Source organism: Dermacentor albipictus, chromosome 1, assembly GCF_038994185.2.
Source record: "Dermacentor albipictus isolate Rhodes 1998 colony chromosome 1, USDA_Dalb.pri_finalv2, whole genome shotgun sequence".
NCBI classification, from domain to species: Eukaryota; Metazoa; Arthropoda; class Arachnida; order Ixodida; family Ixodidae; genus Dermacentor; species Dermacentor albipictus.
This window is the reverse complement of record NC_091821.1, coordinates 389,099,966-389,113,117: the sequence shown is the minus strand read 5'-3', so window position 1 is coordinate 389,113,117 and position 13,152 is coordinate 389,099,966. Positions and strand designations below refer to the sequence as shown.

Genomic DNA, 13,152 nt, shown 5'->3' with positions numbered 1-13,152 from the left:
ACGCTAGGCGAGATGGGACTCAACTGTTCGGCGGCAAAGTCGGATCTTTTGGTCCTAAAACATCGACGCAGGGGTCGAAGACCCAGGGGCTACGTCCCCGGGGAGGAACCCAAGATTATTTTACGCTGTCACGACGGATCCGCGATCAGGCAGGTGAAAAATATTAAAGTTTTAGGCTTCCACATAGCAGCGGGAGGTACCAACCTGAATGCCATTCAGCACATTTCCAACAAGACGGACCAAGTCATCAGATTACTAAGGAGAATCAGCAACAGACACAGAGGCTTGGGTGAGGACAGCGCTCTAAGGCTAGTGCATGCCTTCGCTCTATGTCACTTCACCTACGTGGCAGGTCTATTTAAATGGTCGCAGGCCGAGCTGAACAAGCTAAACACTCTGATCAGAAAGTTAGTGAAGGCTACCCTAGGTATACCCATCAGCACCTCGAACGTGAAGCTCATGAACCTAGGCGTGCACAATACGATAGAAGAGATGGCGGAAGCACAACAGATGGCGCAGCAGGAAAGACTGACGAAAACGCGAGCGGGCAGGCTTATACTCAAAGCGATAGGGACAGACCCAAATAGATCAATGAACCCGAAGGAATCCGAGGTAGAATTGAGCGCGAAACTTAGAGACGCGATCAGAACCACCCCCCTCCCGAGAAATATGCACCCGGAACACAATGTTAGCAGGAGAAAAGCGAGAGCGAAAGCTTTGTTGAAAGAAATTGAACAGCTAGGACAACAGGCGGCCCTTGTAGACGCTGCCTGGGTCAAAGGCAAAGAGGCCTACACCGCCGTGGTGGTCGACAGCCGGGGCGAGGTACGGGACGCCATCACCATCTTCACTAAGGATTCCACGGTGGCGGAGCTAGCCGCGATTGCTCTAGCCATCAGGAACCGTAAATGGTCTTTCATCTATAGCGATTCCAAAGCAGCAATTAAGAGCTTTGACAAAGGCTATGTAGCTGGGACTGCGGCTAAAATTATCGACAAGGTCGAAACTATCAAAACTGAAATCCGATGGTTTCCTGCACATATGGGACAAGTGGACGAGACTCGGCCCAACCTCAACGAGGTGACGAACGACCTGGCACGAGGACTTGCTTGCCGTGCCGGTCAGAACCGAACCGACGCCCACTACCATTCCGGGGAACATAAAGATCACTTACTAACTTACAACGACATAACTAAATATTACTACTTGGGGCGTAGGCAATTCCCTCTGCCACACGTAAAATTGAACAGGGCTCAGGCAGTGACGCTACGTTTACTGCAAACCGGGACGTACCCCACTCCGTATTTCATAAATAAAATTCACCCAGAAAGAGAAATTAGGACAGAATGTAACGTGTGCGATGGCATCATTGACATCAGACACATGCTGGCGGGCTGTCCCGCGACTCTCACCGACCCCGAAGAAAAATGGCTTTACTGGCACAAGTTCATAACAAGCTCTTCATATCAAGATCAGCTACGGGCTGTCCAGAGGGTCCACGATGACGCCATAAGGCTCGGCCTGGCGGTGCCGACGTGGACGCGGCCCGCCTCGGTCTGAAAAGACCGGGCTTCAGGACGCTAATAAAGTTTTGTGAATGAATGAACCCTATCTTGAGATTTAAGCTGATGTTGCGTTTAGAGAAATTATGGCCGAGAGCCAGCTTTTGAGAATACAGATTGAGCTTGACAGATTAAACGCCAGAACAAGTCGTTGAGGATTTCATATCAAGAATCTTCAAAGGCCAGTTCATTTAGTGGTGTTAATATTCTGCTCGAAGTTGTTAGCGGTAACAACTTCACTTGGATTACATAGCAAGGGTGTATTCGATGTAAGCTGCTGGCTTTTTTTCTGTGTTTTCAAAAACTGGTTTCTTGTTCCGTTTAAATTTTCAAATTTTGCATTGTTTATTAGGTGTTGTGTCTTGTTTCCTTTTCCTGCAGCTTCTTATTTAGGCATCTGAATAGTGAACACAACTTGACCTTTTGCTTGATTGCCTAGATTACATGCCCTCGATGCAAAACAATTTCACTTCAAAACTGCTTGTACCATACTGAAAGAATAACTTGAAGCAGCCATAGCCACCAATAACACGAAAGAGATGATTATGAAAATTTTAATATTGTTATTTGATCTACAGGGTGTCTTAACTATCATGCACCAAGATTTAGAAATATGTAAATGCGATGTAACTAGACAAAATGAAGGTAATGTTTGCCATCGCCTGGAGATACTCTGATTATATTGTGCATTCTGCTTAATTACATAATTCTTAATTAGTTATTAAATATCTCAAATAATTAAATGAAATGTGTCAATGAAAAGTTGTAGAGTAATATGAAAGCCTCCTGATACACTTTTTTGTTACTGTTACTCATTGTGTGCTACATAAAAGTGTTTTTCCAAGGAATAAGCCTGCGAATACACATAAAGTGTCTTGAGTGGCCAGTCATGTGTCAGTTTTGTGGTGCAAAGCTACGAATACAACTTAAATGGGTTCTTTAAGAAAAAGACTTAGCTCAGCAAATTATCTTTCTTTGTGCAGCCTGTGGAGACAAGGTTTCTTAGACATGGCCGTGGCCCTCAAGGAAGATGCCGAGGCCACAGGCAGTTCCTCCAGTGACCGTGAAAAGGTCCCCTGGGGCACAAGTCTGGTTTGGCACCCCAACCTTTCTGCTGCAGCTTTTCTGTCTACTTAGCTAACCAGGTGGGTCAATGATGGCAAAGAAAAAAAAAGAATCAACAGCATCAAACGCAGAACTTGCTCAAGCTCAATGCATTTTTGGTGTGAAGTTTTTCCCTTATCATTTATCAAAAAACGGGTAATAAGTGTATTATATGGTCTTAATAATCTTCATACGGACACCTCTTTCCCGCAGAAAATTAGCAGTAAAAAAAGCAGCTTATGAAGGCTTGAATATTAGCTAGGATGATGTGGCATAGATAGGATAATGATTATGAATGTTTCTAATGAAGGCAGTGGTAGTAGAGTGAATAATCAGAGTTTATATATAGATTGAAATACATTTCGTTCCAATGCCAGAATTTTAAATCATCCCAAATAATTCTTGCATTTTATAGTCTTCATTTTAGAGTTCTTGATGCTTGCTTCTTGCTGACATCATTCTTATGCTGCATAATTCACCTGTTATAAATTCCCTATTTCCCCCATTCAAGCAACTTTACATTCATCATAAGAGACCTCGTATATGAGTTCAAGAAACTTGCTGATGAGATTAGGGGGCGGCGTGTACCCAAGGCTGAGATATGCATTCAAGAGCCTCATATCTTGCACATGTTAGAAATACTCCTGCTAAGCAAGTTCTTGGTGTCATACAAGGTTATTTGCGAATACGAATTTGCCTAAATTTAGAAAACAGTCAATATAAAACATGTCAAGCGATATCGCTGACGATACACACACATTCCAACTGAACTAAATACAAATAAATATAGCACCAAATGCAGAATCATTGTCATGATGCCATTCTTTCAGTGGAATAAAATCTGTCCTGCATTGTAAATCTGGAATCCTTTATAATCCAGACTATTAAATACTTATGAGGGTTGTAGCGTAAAATATGCATGTATTTATTCCTCGTTTCTTTACTTTAGGACCTGATAATGCTTAAACAGCTGTGAAAGAACTGAGATCACAGTACCTAATACTTTATATTGCTCCAGAAATCCGTTTCTCTGCCGATCGCAGCATTCGACACTAACAAGAAGGCACATAACACTTAGGGTGGTGCTATTCACTTTGATTGTTTGGGAACGAAACCCATAATGTACATGTTATGGCACTACGTGTCATTACGTTTGAACAACAAAAAGGTAGGGGGTTTGCATTTTGCAAAACTGCATGGAGGTTTTCACTGTGTGCAGTTAAAATTAGGGACCTTCCCAGCTCATACTAAATGCATTCTCCTAAGCTTTAGGTTATACAGGTGCACTGCTTTACACAGAACACACTCTTTTTCCTCGTCACGGCTCACACTCTTAGGCAAAGTTACACCCTTTGAAGTGCCCCTTCTTCCACACAACGATAATTGTCATCTGCCTTTATGCATTTTCTTTCTTTAACGCTGCGAGCCCTGTGCTTTCCAGTAACGAACGGCATGCGCGTTATCAGCATGATAGCATTCCCGACAACAAAGTAGCGGGCGTGGCGTCTTCAAGAAAGGAAACGCATCAAGGCAAATAACGATTATTGTTTTGTGGCAGAAGGGGCACTCCAAAGGGTGTAACTTTGCCTAAGAGTGCAGGTAGTGATTCAGATTCTTCAAAGGTGTTTCATTGTATGGGATGGCACATCGCGCTTCACTTATTTGCAGAATATTGCATTCCAATTGTGTCATATGAGATAAATCCATTATAGAGCTTTAGCTTGCCCTAAATTTATTACAGCTGTGTACTGGTAAACTGGCCGCAGCTTGCAGTGCTTGTGGAAAAACAATTGTAACTGCCATATTATATGTAACTGCTAGTGCACAGGCATCGGCAGCAGCAATGGTTAGGGTACACTTGTTTCTTCTGTTCTGGGGTATGCATCCTCCACCAGAAAGTAGTTTTTTCGTTTTCCTCTTCAACCATATTGGAATGTGAAATGGGGTGTAATTTGTAGGATATATTCTTGCATAAACTTCATGAGCATTTATTCTTGTCTGTGCCACAGATCATTGTTGCTACCACTGTAAAAGCAGGGTGCCTGTTTACAGCACCCATAGGGAACAATCTGTGAATCTTTAACGAACAGTAAGGATAATGAATAAACGAATAATTTTTAGTAATTTTCAACAAATTTAGCACTCTTTGCTTTCCACTACGGTGTTTTTCAAACTAATATTGGCGCAAGGTTTGAGTGCAGGATGTCATTTTGTGTGAAAGAGTACACTTGTGCGCATAACACCTCATCGTCAACATTCTGCTGCACAGAATGCCATTAGCTTTCGTATGCATTGGTCACTATCTCACAAACCGGTTGCTCCTTTGTTAGTTGGAATGTAGCATTTATGTAAAGCACATTTGATGTTCTAACAAAAAGCATTGTGCCCTCTTATCCCCTAATTCTCCTCACTTGATGCCTAGTGTTGTAATAGCATGGTTGACACCATGAGAGTCAGTGTGGTGAATAATTGTCTGGTGGAGTAGGGGGTGTACGTTAACTTAAGCAACTTTTCCAGACGACTTAAATCAGTATTGAGGAATGCTGGTTTTTTTTTCAATCACTGTTACCAAGTTTCACTTTGGTTGTGGCAACAAGTATAATGTAGTTCGCTAGCACTCCTGCCAACACATATATTGTGCAGGCATCTGTGTTGAAAAAAAGACCAGCTAATGGTTTGCCAGGAGCTAAGGTCTATTTAGACCATTAAATTTCGAACTTACACCGGTGGAAATAACTGGTGAATGAAAGCACACCCAGGAGAACTGAAGCAAGACTGCTAGTCAGCCTAGTTGGAACAAATTCATCTTGAAACTTATAGTGCGTAACAAACAGGGACGAAGAATAGAAGAAACACAAGGACGAGCGCTTAACATTGTGTTTCTTCTATTCTTCGTCCCTGTTTGTTGCGCACAATAAGTTTCAAGATGAGCCGGAGAACTGACCATAATATTTTCTTTCATTATAACACCGCTGAAGCTTTGAACTGCATTTGAACTGGCTTGTTTAAAAAATTACCCATTTCCTTGTTCAAGTAGGACAAAGGTTCCACAGGAAGACAGAAACTTGAAGTCGTCAACAGCAGCCTGAATATAAACAGCACTCGACGTTTTGCAATCTTGCACCTGGTTATATTATCCATCCCATTTTTTTCCACAGGCTGTTCTTTACTGTTTTATGGTCATATCCAGTTTAATTTTAATGTCCCTATTTTTTAATATTTGGTTAATATATATTTTCTTCATCGGCTTTCAACAAAATATATATTCATAATGTGCCTTCATTTGCCATTTGCAGTGATCTTAACCAGATGCATCTTGATACAAAATTTATTTTCCTTAATTCTTCGTTTTTCTTTTCCAAAAGTGCAAACTGTTTATCTTGATACCTATTTTGTCTTCTGGGAAGATTGGTTCTACTGGATTAATGACTGCATACATGTGTACATCGTTTTCTGTTTTGGTCACCCCTACTCTTGGCAAGTACTGACAGCATTGCTCATACCCGCTCCATCACAGTCACCACTGCTAAGCACACCCTTCCTTCCTTTATTTTAACACTTTGGCTTCTCTTGACCTAATATATGCACCAGTTACTTCTCCCCCAATGTGGCTAGGGGCCAATGAGATATGCACAATCCCACAACACAGCCAAGGAAAACATTTGCTACCCTAATGACAAGCACCTATGTCGAAATGTTGGCTACAGCAACATCCCTTGTGCCAACAATGTTGATCTACTTACACGTTTTTCTAACACAGAAGTTACATCTTTGTCGTGTTCTGTGATTAAACTTTTTTGCCGCTTTCTTTAGGATGGATATTCACGAATACTATTTGTTTCTCCTAACAGCAGCAAGTTTATCCTTGCAAGTGTTTGGAGTCAAGAACAACTTTCACCAGGAAGAAGTGCAAGACGAGTGATTGAAGAAAATAAAGTTGCTTCTGTGATCTAAGAACTTGAGGACTGAAATGTTGCACCTTTTTGTATATATGCTATGCAGTGCATTCATATCACCAAGTGCAAAGTGTTTTATCTCTGTAGCCATGTCAGTGTGTTGGCAAGACAATTTTCTCAATGGTGACCTGCTGCTTTGACTATGAGCTGCCTTCATGACATTTGCATTAAAGGAGATGTACTATCGTGGACAAAAGTACCCTGGAAGTGCGAGCGTTGACCAAATTGCATTTCTGCTCAAGACCACTGAAAACAGTGGGTCACGTATGCACATTCCGAACGCAGATGGTGGCACGGCTGATCCCAGCAAATAGCACACCAATGAAATTCGGTCGACTCTCGCACGTCTTGGGCAATTTTGTGCCCGATGGCACATTCTTCGAATGGATATGCTCTGCAAGATGAAATACGGGAAGCACCTGTACTTTAACGGATATAGTACAGATTTAGTATACGGAGTCTTTCGTTTTCTGAATACGGCAAGCACCTGTTTTTTAACGGTTATAGTACAGATTCAGAATACAGGGTCTTCCGTTTTCTAGATACAGAAACACTCGTATCTTGTATTACGGTCTCTCTTTTTACAGTTGTCCGTACTACGGAAATGACCGTTCTTAATTTACGGAAGAGTGTTCGGTCACAAATTACCAGCAAATTTTCTGTAAAGTAAGGCACATTTTTTTTACAGTGTACTTACTTGGACAAACACCATGCAAGACTTGGGAAGCGATAACTGTATTATTACCATAGAAGCAGAAGACGGCCCGCAGGAACACAATGCTGGTCTTCGACTGAAGATCAAAAACTGGAATCAGTTACACAAATATCGTGACAAGCAATATGTGAAAGACATCAAAGACATAGAACAAGGAACCGACCAACTGCGGTGGGATATCGAGCGCGTGAAGCAAACGATCCCATCGACAGCTGGGCTCGAGACAATAGACTCCCAGTTGCTGCACACGTCGAAAGCCAAAACCCACCTGCAGCACCGATGGAAACAACAGAGGAGACTGCGTAAACGGATAGCGCAGCTCAACAAAGAAATAGAAAAGAATCCGCTTAACTTGCAACAACAGCAATCGAAAGAGAAATGCGCGGAGATGGATGGTTACCTCAACACGCGTTGTACGTAGCGGATACTGCACCACCTGATTGACCCGCCAACATCAAGACCACACACACGCAAGGCATATATAAAATCATACATGCTTACGGGGGAACGGAACAACAATTCCTACGGGATGCGGAACGCCTTTAGATATCCGAAACACCACCGCAGATATATCCGGACTACTCGGTAGAAAGCAACGCCACCCTAGACGCGGAATTTTCCGTTTCCGAAATCCAGCCGGTTCTCGTCAAACTGAACAGGAAATCGGCCCCTGGCCCCGATCGAATATCAAATAGGGCACTACGCAATCTCGAATACGGATCGATCAAGAAACTCACAAAATACATTAACGAGTGTTGAGCGCACGGCAGCCTACTCCAGCAATGGAAACAAGCAAAGATCATACTGATACCGAAACCCGGCAAGAAATTACCGCTGAAGAACCTGCGTCCCATCTCCCTCACACCCTGCGTGAGCAAGTTGATGAAGCACGCGTCTCTCAATAGACTCACGGATTACCTCGAGGACAACGAATTATTTCCACACACCATGATTTGGTTCAGAAGACATCTCGCCACGCAAGACACCCTTCTGCAACTAAAACATCAAATCGACAATCCGGGGAGCTCGACGAGAGCCATCCTCGGGCTGGACTTGAAGAGGGACTTAGATAACGTTCGCCACGATGCCATATTGCGACAAATAGACAAGTTAAATCTCGGACTGCGAGATTACAACTACGTCCGAGACTTCCTCACGGCAAGAACCACTCGCATGCGAGTGGGACAACTAGAGTCAGATCAGATAAACATCGGGAGCTCGGGCACCAAGCAGTGCTTCGTGATCCCGCCAATGCTCTTCAACCTCGTCCTTCTGGGGTTACCCGACCGATTGCTTCAAATCGAAGGACTGCATCACAGGCTATACGCGAATGGTATTACGATCTGGGCGACAACGGGCAGCGACGGAGTGATCGAGCAACGTCTACAGCTGGCCATCCAATGCGTGGAAAACTACCTCGTGGGCACGGGACTCGCCTGGCGGTGCTGTGTTTGGTCCTGGTTCGCCATGATGTCGATTACGGTCGCAGCGCATGATGTGCGTTAGATGCACCGGGCAGAGCACCCACGCATTAGCAACCGGTACATTGTGTGCACACGTACGTCACGCGCGCGACCGTGCTCGGAAGTGCAGCATACATCCTCATACTTATAAGCACTCCGCCAACCGCAAGTGCCTCATTGAACTAATTGTATTTTTGAAAGTAAATTGCGTCAGAACACTCGTGAACTACAACTTACACACAGCCTGCTGACATGATAGCTTCGGATTACAATTCGAGTGTACGAGAAAACATAATCTGTTACGGGGAAACTCAAAGACAAAACCCTTTCCCAGCTGCCGTTTGAGGTTTCTCTGAATGGCCCCGGCCGCTAGGTGGCAGTACCATTGTTGTTGTCGTTGCTGTTGTTGTTGTTTTTTGAAGGGGAGGGGGCAGGCAAAAGCCGACAAAAAAAAAATCCCGACCAACTAGATGCTAACAGCTTCGCTGCAAAAAAAATGAAGCCGTCGCACGAGGTGACTTTCCATCCAGGTATGGACATAAACGGGGCAAAATCGGAGCCGAAGGCGCCACAGGCAGCTGTTCGTCAGCAACTATTCTCAGAGGCATCTTCTCGCGCTTCATTTATTTACTCATTTTAAAAAGAAAAATTTTGATAACATTCGTGTTGGTAAGCACTTTTGCGGTGCAGCTCCGGCCAGCCGCCCCTTCAGAGTAGTAAATTTTGCACACGCTTTTGGCCCTTATGTTTCTCCTTCGAGTTGTGCAATAAGTAATGCCATGCACTAACTGAGTAAGGAGTAGTTCACAATGGCCGCAGTAAACAATTCGAGCTTCAACTTGGGTAACAGTGCATGCAAGCAGGAGATATGGGGTGAGACAGACACTCACTTTTACTCTATGCACGTGCCATGACAGCGACTCTTCCAAAAAAAAAAAAGGCTTGCGGTTACTTTCAGTGCTGTAAATAAGCGAGTTCCTCCCTGTCTTTATTAACGCTCGGTGCTCAAGCAATCTGTTCCAACTTGAACTCGGAATCGTTCCCGTCCTTTATACGCACAGACTTTCGCATGAAAGCCTTTCTGATATACTGCCCGACTATTGAGCAAGCCCCCGCGTTTAATAATACATTGAGCTGTCAAAGCTCGTCGTAACCATTTGAAGAGGAAACGTGCGTTCACAGACTTGACACCGCTCCCCTAGTATAAAAGTAGCAGCGTCTGCTGCATCGCTCCGCCTACTCCTTTTATGAGAAGCATATTACGAGGGCTCAACCCAGCTCCTCAGGCGCGGCGGTGACCATGAAATCACGTGACACCGTGACGTCACGACAGAGGAGAACCGGCGCTCCAACTCCCGCCGTCGCTCGCGGCGTCGCGCCCCGCATCGGACGCGGTGCGCGTCGAGCAACGCAGCGTTCGACGCGACAACGAAATGTGCGCCTGAGCAAGCGCCGCACGCCTGAGCCGACGTTATGCGAAGCATATTACGAGGGCTCAACCCAGCTCCTCAGGCGCGGCGGTGACCATGAAATCACGTGACACCGTGACGTCACGACAGAGGAGAACCGGCGCTCCAACTCCCGCCGTCGCTCGCGGCGTCGCGCCCCGCATCGGACGCGGTGCGCGTCGAGCAACGCAGCGTTCGGCGCGACAACGAAATGTGCGCCTGAGCAAGCGCCGCACGCCTGAGCCGACGCCGACGACACCGGCTTTTCTGCGACACGAGCTCCTTAACGCTGTCGCGTTAAAATAAAGGCTAGTATGCTTCGCATCCTGGGCTTAACCTTAGCTAAGCCACAGCCATTTTTCCCCTTCATCTTTCCTTTTTTTCTTTTGGATATATGTGTGTGTGTGTGACATGGTTAACGAAGACGGCGTGATAAGCGCGAAATCCTATAGGCGGTGCTCCCAATGTCGTGGGGAAGCCAGCCAGACTTGCTCGGGTTACAGGAGTTTGTTCCTCCTCCGCGTGTTTCACTTGATGGTTGTTTCGCTCTAGCAGACATGCGTACAACAGGATTGCGTGCTTTAATTGGCAACGTGGGCACGACACGCGTACAGAGAACACCTTCAGTTGACGAGGTTTGTTGCCGGATGTTAGAACTTCACTTCATCGAGAACGCAAATCACGGCCTCTAAACGCTGTGTAATGAATGAAGAGGCATTCAGCATCCAGACGAGGACGCAGTGCCACCACGGAACATTCAGCTTTCTCATGTTCCAAACAAATCCACTACCACGCGGGATAGCCGAAAGGCGTTTGCAAAAAGAAAACAAACTATAACATCGGTGACAGTGCATCCCATGAAACTTCAACCAGCAATGTAGAGGTAGCAATATATGTCTACTATATGACTATATCCATTACGCTACTGCAAAAAGAAAAATTCAACACAGTTCAGTTCTTGTAAAGTCATGTTATCTACGTGCTGTGGCCTCGTTTTCCATGCACTTGTCGCCAACTGCTACTCAGAGTGCCTTCTTTTCATGTTATCACGCATCAAAATGACATCTTGAAGAAACCTTCATCGTACTTTAACCCTATCGTTTAAGCCATAACACGCCGCCTACATGGAGTAACTCATTCGGGTATTTAATATATAAAGCGGCTAATCAATTCGTAACCCACTTCGCATGAGCGTCAGCCATACGATCTCTTAAACAGAGGCGACATCATAGCGCGTATACAGCGTGAGATGCGTGCCCCTTCGACCGCTCATTTCTATACTTGAAGGAAATGTGTCGGGAAGCAAAATGCTGTCATATCGTCACTCACGTGAGCACCTTTTCTTGTGCATTTACCTTCAGTTGCAGAAGAGCTAAGCGTAATTATTGAAGCAATAACTCCCACTTCCGTGTCTACGTCCTTCGAAGTACAGTTGCTAACGTAAATAAAAGGCAGCGTGTAATGCCGTCGACAGCGGATGAATATGCCTCTGTGTTGCTATTATTATGCTAGATTAACGTGCAGTGCCTATGTACGCCATCATGAGTGTCCCTTCTTATATCTTCTGTCTCCTTGTGTAACAACCGTGGAGGCGCAGCGTAAGAAATCAGGAAAATAAACCTGAGAGGTCCGCTTTCGCGTTCCGCATGTACTTCATTTTTTTTAATAATAATTAAAACAGCACACGATTTTTTTTTCTTGTATGCAAACCGTACCTTTCGATATGTGGAATCCTTCACACCGTCGTTCGAAGTGGACGACTTCCTATTTGCCGCACGCAAGCGGTAGTGTAAACGTTTAGAGATGAGGCGACTTACAGGTGAGTACGTTCGGGGCAGGCTGCTCTCCACTTAAAATATGATCTTAATCCATACTGGCAGTAATGAGACAAATAAATTAGCGGAAACGCTGTCGACGCTGCACCCAGATTTTCGTCAGAGCTCAAAAGAGGGTGCTGGTGACGCATAGGCGTGTTCAAGCCTGTATAGACGGAAAGGAAATATGTCGTTTGAGTTACGCCGTGGAAACTGTGAAACAGCTGCGGGCTAAAGCAGTTATAAAATCGAGAGAAGACGTTTATTGGCAGCCCGGGAGTGGTACGCGTTTGTGAAATTTTCTCCCTTCGAAGCCGTAAACGTCCGCAGCGTGATGGCGTTTTCCTATAGCCACAGATACCGGCTCAAAAATTCAAGAGGAATGCTTTCACCGCGTGCACTCTTGCTGTTTGTAGCGCAGTGCTGCCAACCCTAGGGAAGTTTCCCTAGATTTAGGAATTGCAGGCCTTGTTTAGGAAAAAGTTTCCAAACTTAGGGAAAACTTGCGCAAGGGCATGGGAAGAAAATCTCGGAGACTTGAAAAACCACTGGCTGCGACTCCACAGCGGTTTCTACGTGGAACTGCTGACGTGGAGGCGTGTTTTGATTCCAGTCAGCCCAATTTACCTTCGCAGTATAGCATGCGAAGCATGACTCACTGGTCGCGCTGCGGTGCAGTGAACGCTTCTTGTCGAGTAATCGGCAAGCTGTGGATGTCCCCTTTAAATGAATAGTTTATCGGTAACTGGCAAAACAAATGTATGCTGCAATGACAAGCGAAGAGGACCTGCAAATCTCGGCATTCAGCGGACGCATGTATACGAGAGAACTGAGCACTACTAGGCGGCCGGGGCCCTGCGTAGCCGCATATGCAATCAAGTTTACCGTCTATAGGCGTAGCAACAGACTCACATTGAAAACTCCCAGTAATCACCTGTTAGGGTGAGTTTTGACATAGGGGTAAGATAAAAGAAATGGATGCTTATCTGCGTGATTCACTGCAAATGACTTGTAAGCGCGCAAATGGGGTTCTGCTACGTCACTACATCACAAAGCCTGTAAGAAAAATTTATTGCACGTACTTTGTATT

At 44.9% G+C, this 13,152-nt stretch overlaps 1 protein-coding gene across 5 annotated transcripts in view; it reads right to left on the bottom strand.

The window, feature by feature from the left end:
* LOC135916975 (probable chitinase 10) overlaps positions 1-9,815 on the bottom strand; it is a 185,974-nt gene extending 176,159 nt beyond the window's left edge. The window contains exon 1 of one of the 5 annotated variants that reach the window (XM_070532014.1): positions 9,691-9,815. Coding sequence is in view for 2 of the 5 variants with exons in the window: in XM_065450410.2 (XP_065306482.2) it covers positions 7,320-7,370 (51 nt within the window). In the remaining 3 variants the exon portion in view is untranslated. Of the gene's footprint in view, positions 1-7,319; positions 7,514-9,690 lie in introns of those variants that run through there. The other 4 variants (XM_065450411.2, XM_070532013.1, XM_070532012.1 and 1 more) reach the window with 4 other exon arrangements.
* Positions 9,816-13,152: the final 3,337 nt, after the last annotated feature.